Source organism: Oryzias latipes, chromosome 14 (genome assembly GCF_002234675.1).
Source record: "Oryzias latipes chromosome 14, ASM223467v1".
NCBI lineage: Eukaryota > Metazoa > Chordata > Actinopteri > Beloniformes > Adrianichthyidae > Oryzias > Oryzias latipes.
The window spans coordinates 20,177,981-20,186,976 of NC_019872.2; the positions used below are offsets into that span (position 1 = coordinate 20,177,981).

An 8,996-nucleotide genomic window follows, 5' to 3' on the forward strand; every position below is an offset into this window, starting at 1 on the left:
TCCTCCTTCCCGTTACCAGTAACTGAGCTATCTGTCTACATCAGGGTTCACCAACCTTTTTGAGACCGAGGGCTATTTCATGGGCACCAAGTGATATGAAGGGCGCCACTCATTTTACACACAAAAACATGCATGAATTTTCTAGACTCGTATTACAGGGGGGGGGTCAAACTCAGTTGCAGAGGGAGCCTAATTTCAAAACAGACTTCAGGTTGAAGCCGAACAAGATAAATATTTATTGAACAGACTAAAGCTAAACTTTTAAACCTTTAAAACTTTAACTTAATTTTAACTTTTTAAACATAAATGTAAATAAAAAAAGACAGGAATATTAATCCTCACATTAATGGATTACTCAACCACCTCAACCTATTCTCAAAATCTTTACATTACATGAATCATAAGAATGTCCAGAAATTGTGTAATTTATTTGATCTATTTAAACTTTTGTAATAGACCCTTACTTTTAGTGATTATTTTTTAAGTTATATTTGTTTACATATTTGGGTTTTCTTTGTCTACCTTTATCTCAGAATTGATATTGTTGTCATTGACAGACATGCCGTGGTTGTTTGTTGAATATTTGCTTCAATAAAAAAAAAAAAAAAAGATTTTTTTTGGGTGCATTCCCTGCGGGCGCCACAAGGGGTGCTCGCGGGCGCACTGGCGCCCGCGGGCACAGGGTTGGTGACCCCTGGTCTACATGATCTCCCACTAGCTTACAGCCCCTCACATCCCCAACCTAACATTGGCGGTGCAGCAAAAATGGCGAGTAATGTTGGATCTATCCAGCTGTACGGTTTAGATCCATGTTCCAGCTCAGACGAGGAAAACAGAGACGTTCATGGATCTATTTGTCTACAAGTGGATGCATCAGAATGGAGCGGAGCAGAGAGTTTGTGGCCCGGCCAGCGCATTTTCTATGTAACAAATAAGCCCTTTTACAAACGGCATTTTTTCATCTGCTCCTGATTCACAAAGATTTGAATACAGAAATACCCAGAAAAGCAAATTTAAACTTAATTTTCTTCATATATATTCTCAGAAATATTCTACAAAAACATGCTAAAAACACAGAGTGGGACTTTAATCTCAGACATTAAAAACTGTACTTTAACCCCTTTTTAAAGATTCTTTTTAATTAATTCCTCTAGAGTTACAAGAACCTTGAGAGACAGAAACCCTGGATTGAAGTGACTTTAATGAATCCTATTGTTATTTACCACAGAAGGTTAAAAAGTAACATGACTTTAGGTTTTATTCAGTCTCGCCCAACTGTGTGCGTCTGTGTGGGTCTGTCAATGCGATACACAAACTCAGCAGGCAGGAAGTAACCCAAATACTCCACACTGTCAGGAGTTGTGTCTATATAGTAGTGGCCTCCTTCTCCGTGGTGGCTGAAGCAGTGGGTGTGCTCCACGCGCAGATCCAAGCCCTGCTCACACAAAAAAACCATGTCAACAAAACAGCCAACTTACAACAACACAACACACTGGAGCAGCTGCTTCACTTACAGGGTCTCTGGACACGAGCACCGACTGGCAGATGAGCGGGGCGTTGACCTCGAAGTGCTTTAGCCACTTGTTGACGTCATCATTGGTGTTGAGGGGGCAGGCCGAGAACTCTCTCGGCTGTTTGAATCCAAAAAGAAAACAAGTCAAAGCAAGCAGGTCTGTGTCTATTAGCAATGCAGCGCGTCTAGACGTACCATGATGTGGATTTTGGCCTTCCCTTTCTTGATGATGAAGGTGCCTCCCAGAGCGAGGCTTTTATCAGGATAGTGTGCTTCAAGAGTCTTCCTCAGGGCTGTCACCAGACTGTGGCTCCCAGTTCTTTTCTTTGCCTGAACCTCTATGACCTGGTCAACAGAAAAACTCAGCTGATCGAACCCATGACCCCTGGTCAATGTTTTTTCATTTTGAGCAGACGCGTGACTAAAGTTCACATGCAAGCAGGAATGACTTTAATGTACATGCTCAAAATGGCTTCATTCATTTGAAATCCAGCTCAATCTAAGAATGTATTACCTTTCCAGGCTTCCCTTCACAAGCATAGAGATTTCCCAGCAGTCCAAAGTTACAGTCGGAGAATTTCTGGCTGTACTTCTCCAGGAGACACTGGCCATCAGCTGGGTTGATGGAGGAAAAGTAGCTGCTGTTCACTGCAGGCCTGCCCTCAGCCTCAGTCAGAACCAAAGGCATCAGCTGCCGATCAGAATAGACATTTCACGAAAGTAGAATGTCCAACACCTCTAATTGACAACCAGGTTTTTATCTCATTCATGTAAGCAGATACTTCAGAGTTTCCAAACACTGCAGTAATGGCGGTAAATCACCTCTGCGTTCATTCCAATAATTCTACAGGGAGCAGCTCCCGCTCCAAGGAGGAAAGCTCCAGGCAGCTCCACCTTCTTTGAAATCGTGTTCATGTCGTATTCCTTAAAAAGGGGAAAGAAGAATGCAGGTCACTGCACAATAACCACAGATAGGATGCTTAAAAAATATAAAACTACCTTGTCCTTTTGAACCAGAGGAACCAGGTATGGCACACCTCCCACATCAGTGATGCGAGGACTTCCACAAAGACCTGCAGCACAAAAGCAAATGCAGAATTCATCCAGTTCAATAAAGCTGCAGACTTTTTTTTACGTAAATCTTTATTTAAAAGAAATTAATGACAGTTAGAAACCTAGAACAATAATCTGTACATTAATTGTTCAAAATAAATGCCAGAGGGGTAGAAAAAAAACATCAAAAAGGAAACTAAAATTATGTTAAACTTTAAAAGATTTTAACTGTTTTTTAAATTTTACTGGATTAAACAGATTGTAAATAATGTCTGATTTGGGAAAATAACATAAAGAATGTTGGAGTTATTGCAAAATGTTGTTTTATGAATATAGTTTTGCTTAAAAAATACGATTTATTAAATAGATTGTGAAGATTATTTTAATAAAGCTGCAGATTTGCATCATTCATTAAAGCTTTGTTCTTATTTGCTAAGCATAGTTCGTATAGGTATTGTGCAGCTTAGTTAATGCTCACTACTTTAAAATCATAATCACACAGACAGTTACCTTTCACAGGAAACTGGAAGGGCTCCTTGCTCAGATCTGGACACTCCGCAACACTCACCCGGACCTCTGCAAAGTTGCTCTCCAGTCCTGCCTGCAATACTGTTACCGCCCGGAACACATTAATGTGCGTTCGTTTTTTTTTAGAGCTGCATATTCATATCAAGGTGTTAGTCCTTACCGCCCCGTAGCTCCTCTAAATCCGGGGCATGAAGCTGAACCTTCTCAGTTTGGGACATATCTGCCATGACGCCTGCTGGTGTGACGAAAGTGCTGTTCGTTGTGCAGGAAAAGCCGAGGTAAAAGTCCAACCAAAGAGTGATTACAAGACCATTTTGTTCCCTCCCAGTTGTTTCCCTGTCAATCATATTACTATTCTTGTGATTTTTTTATGATGGTGAATTAGGTCTTTTTTTAGCTTATAAAGTTAGACTTCTCAATACGTTTTTACTTTATTTTACAAGTTTTAAGAGAAATAGATTATATATAAAATGGGTGCCCGCGAGGACTGTAAATATTTTTCGACTGTGCAAGATATGAGTTGTTAAAAAAATCATTCACGTTTTATTTTTTTGAACTAAATATTTCGGGAAACCGATTGTTAATGTTTTTATTTTGTTTCCGTTAAAACAGGAAGTAAACAGGGGGTGCTCTCTCATAGCTTTCCCCCAATTTCCCCCCTCTTTGGTGTTTGGTCACATGACACATCTCCTTGACGGTCATTGGTCGGAGAACAGGAAGAGGCAGGATGGGATGTGTAAACACTTCCTGGTTGATGGCTTACTCGTAAATCGTATGTGTTGTGTATTGTCAAAATAAATGTAGATACGCATTTAAAGGTGAAATTTTGAGTAATAATGTGTTAGTTTCTTTTTGTTATAAGTCTTAAATTAGGCTACTACGATGTCAAAAGCAGGAAACGGTTTACCACAAACGGAGTCCGATGTTCTCGCCGGTGTTCTTTCTGGACAATCCTGCCATGTGGTGCTCGTCTCATCTCCTCCTGCTTATGTCAAAGAAATTTCGAAATATCTGGAGTCTTCAGGGAAACGGAATGGACGAAGTGATGCCCCAAATGAAGCTAACAGGTAACTGTTCATAAAAACGAGATGAAGCAGCTTCTCCTCTCCTGACTGAGCAGGTACATTAACACACTTTTGTTGTCTGAGCAGTGATTCAGGAGACAGCCTGTTCCTCACTCAAAAACCTGTACCTGAGCCTGTGCGACCAAAGAGGCGGAGATCCATCCGCTACACACACTTCAATCACAGTGGAGATCTGATGATAGAAGATGAAGATGATACTTCATCCTCTTCCTCTGATGGAGAATCCAGATCAGACAAAAAGAAGAAAGCAGTTTACAGACTACCAAAGTTTAGCTTTCCTTTCCTCCAAGAGCGGAGGAGCTCGCAGAACAACTTTATATCTTCTCATCGGAACAAAAAGCTCCACGTAAGAAACTGTAAAGGTTTCTAGTCTGTTTGTTTGTTTGTTGGTCTCTTCCTCTAAAATTTTGGCTTCATCTCATACTTTACAGCATTTTGCAATGGGAGGATTCTTTAAATGTGTTCAAGAGCAGCAGAAGTGTCATCAAAAAAGGAAGCAGATGGCATCTTTACCCACCATTGATGGAAAAGAAGAATACATTTCTCCAATATCAGAGTAAGTTAAATCCCATTATTCTAAAATATTTGGTATAAAGTAAGATAAAGACACTTCATTTATTACCACTATGAGATGTTTAAAAAAGGGGTTTAAGTTTAAGACGTTATTTACTTTTCAAAGACCAACTCCGATCACCTTTTGATCTATTATCAAAGCGCTTCCAGCTGTCTTTTATTTATGATTATACTGTATTTAGCCAACATCAAAAAACTGTTAATTTCTAGGACATAATTTCTGCAGAGTGGTTGGAGTTGATTAGAATATTACCCCTGAGTTGTGGGTGGGACTATTGGCCAACCCCACCCCCTTTGACGTCACCCGAGCTATCCAGCCGTACCACATGCAGCCGTACAGTTTTGATAAAGATTTCAGATCAGATGAGGAAAACAAAGACGTACACAGATCTAGGCGTCTACAAGTGGATGCATCAGAATGAAGCAGAGCAGGGAGCTGGTGGCCTGCCATAGTAGCTTTTACATCAGATCTTTTTCCCAACTGCATTTTTTTAGATCTGCTCCTGATTCACATTAAGTCGATTAAAGAAATACTCAGAAATGACATTTTTTAGCCTAATTTTCTTTATACGTGTCCTCCATCATCAAAATAAATGCCACAAGAACATGTTAGAAACACAATTTTTGTCACATATTTTTTTAATATATACTGAGATGTATTTTAAGGAAGCTTTGAGCTTTCATCTCTATCTGTAATAAAAGTCTTTGATTTTGTTCATAGACGTGTGAATTTTTGTGCTTCTGACCAATTTAATTTCAAAAGATGGTCAGGTAAAGAAAATGAATCCAGAATGATCCGTGCTGTATTTTTATTAATAACCTATCTCTGACTTTGTGAAGGAACCTTCCAGAGTAGAGGGAACTGTGACAAAAGTATTGACTTTTTTCACCTTTCCTGTGTTCCAGGCCAGAAGAAGAAAGGACAGAAGCCGAGGACATCCGAGTGGTGGTGAGCAGACTTGCTCTTTCATTTATCAGCGGGGTGGTAGAGTGAACGTGACTAAACCACATTTTCCTCTACAGGCACGGAAACGTTTCGTGGTGTCATTGAAAGCAAAAAGCTTCCAACCTTGGTGCAAAGCGACGGAGACGTGCAGTGAGGACAAACAACACACAGAGGGAATCCAAAACTCTGGATCCGAGTCCCAAAGACAGAGGATGGAAGAAGCGTCAGTAAGGAGGCTGCTGTCCTCGTGTGCAAAGAGCTGCGATGAAGGAGAATCTTCTCATGGAGGCAGAGAAGCCGTAGATGTGTCCAGCATCCAGGCAGAAACAGCACATAGATCTCTTAAGAGAGCAAAGAAAAAACTCAGTTTTGTTCAAAACAGAAACACAAATCAGTTCTGTGATGACAGTGATGCTGCAGCATGTGAGACAGATTCTGACAAACGCACAGGAGAAAACACAGAGGCATTCACAGAGGGTCAGTCTCCAGATGCAGAGTGTGAACCTGAAGGCCCTGATCAGCAGGACACCGCTGATCATACGCTGTGTGAGAGAACCAAAAAGAAAAAGAGGAAACTAAGAAGCAAATTTAAAGGAGTTGAAGAATTAAATGACCTGAGCTTAGACGAAGCAGAAGGTCAGAAAGCTGCAGAGTTTGTGAAAGTTGCAACTGAAGAGGAACAGGGTTGTTTATCTCATGGCAAGTCAGACTCTGCAGATTTAAAGGAGAACAGACAAAAAGTCAAATGTGCAGACCATAAAATTGGGCCTGAAGTGAATGTGGAGAGAAGTAAAAAAAAGAAAAAGAAACAAAAACGTATTGATGAACAAATAGAGCAGCTCCAAAGTTCTGCAGAACCTCAAACGGATAACGAGGAACCAGAGAAACAGACTCTGGACGGGGCTTCAGATCAAACGACAGCAGGCCCCTCACAGGATCTGCTAAGAGAAGACATCCAATCTCCTCTGGAATCCAGTGGAAAAAGGAAAAAGCACAAAAAGAAAAAGAGGCAGTCAACTTTTAATGACACTCCGGTTGAGGACTCCTGTAAAGATCTGGACTTTTCTAAAGATTTATCCTCTGGAGAAAGTGTGGGATTGTCAGCTAAAAAGGAGACTAGACATGACTCATGTAGTCCTGAAACACAGACGATAACAGATCAAGTGGTGACAAAGAAGAGGAAAAAGAGAGAAAAGCTGAGCGATGACACCAATGCACAATGTGAGTCTGCAGGAAAAAGGGAGGAGAAGAGGGCTTCCTGCTTCCTTCACGCAGATCAGCAAGAACAAGTCGGTCCAGACGACAGCGCGGAACAGCCTGCAGGCAGGACAAGTGATGTAACGGCCCAATCAGCAGAAATCCCTGCAAGTTTGGAGGGACACAGCGCCGGAAGGAAGAAGAAGAAGAAACGGTCAGCCGTTCAGCCGAGCGTGAACAGAGATTCTGAGGAACCACAAGAAACGTGTCAATGTTCACCGTCTGTAGTCATGAAAAAGAAGAGGAAGTTAACAGAAAGCTCAGAAAGTGCAGCCGATGCAGAACCGGCTCAGACTCAGGAGTCTCAGGTGCCTGAGGAGAAGAAGAAGAGAAAGAGAAGAAGAAAAAAAGGGGGTTCCAGCGTTTCAACGTTAGGAAATACATCAATGAATCTGTAGTTTGTTGGAAAAAAAAACAAAAAACGCTGAAATCTTTATTTTTCAGAGACTTTGATGACGATCATAAAAGGTAAAAAAAAAAACTGGAAGTAAATTACTTTTTATAAGACAAAAATCTGGGCATACAAGGATTACTTAACATTAATGCTTTTTAATTTACCCTGAGTGATAAAACGGTGTACCTTTTAGTTAAAAGGTGCCATCTAGAGGTCTTCTGTTGTATTTACAATCAATCAAAATAACCTGCCCTTTTTATTTTGACTTTAAAACCTTTATAAATGTAGGTAAATTGTCAAATCTGATTTTTCTTACTTGTTTTTAGAAAAGAAATGCATTCTTATAACCTCTTTCTGCAGCAGTTGCTATGTTTAAGTCTCTAAAATGTGTCATTTTGATTTTTGTCTAAGATGTTTATCTTCTTATTTATATTTTTAACAAAAACAGTTTGTCTCCCTCTAAATAAAACATTTTGTACTCTAGCTTTTTGTTTTTTTTGCCCATTTTTTTGTCTTACAGTCAGGTTATACACAATTAATCCAACCTCTGAATGTTTTCTTTGCTTAACATCACTGACATTTCCCTGAAAAAAAGGTTTTATATTTATTCTAGTGTCCTTTTATTATTTTGTTTGAAATCCTTTTTCAGCTGCTTCTGAACTTTTAGCATAAATAAGGTGGCAGATTTTTGATGGATGCAGGATGACTTTGAAAAGATGAAATGGAGTCACAAAGGTTTTCAGTGCAACTAATAAGCTATTTTTTTTATTGTAAGCACAAAGTATAAAAATCAGGAAAACTTGTTTAGATCTGTATTTTTAATTGCACAGCTACATGACAGATATAACAGGCTAGAAATTTATATTTAAAAAAAAATTAGAATTTAGGATTTGTGCTTAATTAACGAATAAGAAACTTGTTTTGAATTTGCATGTAACTCTCCAATGTAAAAGCTTTCCAGCAACAATAACAGAAAATGCACATTTGAATCTTTTTTATTTGAGACGTACTGAGTTGCATCAAAGGAACAAGTCAAATGTTTTAACCCGTTCATGGCAAATGCCTCAAACTTGCAACGTACAAAGAAATAAGGGATTTCAATTCATTTGAAATTACCTTAAATATTTTTTTATAAAATAGACCCTGGTTCGAATCCCAGCTGAGACCTTTTTTGTGCAGTTTGCATGTTCTCACATTCATGTGTGGGTTTTCTCATCACACAGTCCAGAAACACGCTTCATGGGTTCATTAATCTCTTAATTGCCCCTTGGTGTGGGTGTGTGTGATTGTAGGGCCCTGCAACAGACTGGCAACCTGGTCATCTGTCACCTACCAGCAGCTGGGATAGGCTCCAGCAACACCATGAACCCAAACAGGATTCAGCAGCTTCTAAAGATGTATGGAAGGATGTTTTTATTTTTAATGCTTAGACAAATCCCCCAAACAGTCTTTTTCTAGGACATAGTTTCAGCAGAGCGGCTGTAGGTCAATTAGAAATTTGCCTCTGAGTTGTGGGTGAGACCGCCCCCTTCCCCTCGGTCAAACTTTGACGTTCTAAAATTGACAATAATGAGGAACAAACATTGAATCCCCCCCTCGTCCACGGCTCTAAACGTCTCTGGTCATCTGTGAACTGAAGACAAATGT

At 39.8% G+C, this 8,996-nt stretch overlaps 1 protein-coding gene across 1 annotated transcript; it reads right to left on the minus strand.

Annotated features, from left to right (window-relative positions):
• Positions 1 to 1,181: 1,181 nt before the first annotated feature.
• On the minus strand, positions 1,182 to 4,391 carry c14h11orf54 (chromosome 14 C11orf54 homolog). The gene is made up of 9 exons (XM_011483718.2): positions 4,002 to 4,391; positions 3,255 to 3,346; positions 3,077 to 3,175; positions 2,513 to 2,586; positions 2,336 to 2,437; positions 2,028 to 2,204; positions 1,709 to 1,858; positions 1,515 to 1,631; positions 1,182 to 1,435 (listed from the first exon to the last, which is right to left on the minus strand). Exons 1-9 carry the CDS (start codon positions 4,052 to 4,054, stop codon positions 1,262 to 1,264), a joined length of 1,038 nt encoding a protein of 345 aa, XP_011482020.2. The 5' UTR covers positions 4,055 to 4,391; the 3' UTR covers positions 1,182 to 1,261.
• Positions 4,392 to 8,996: the final 4,605 nt, after the last annotated feature.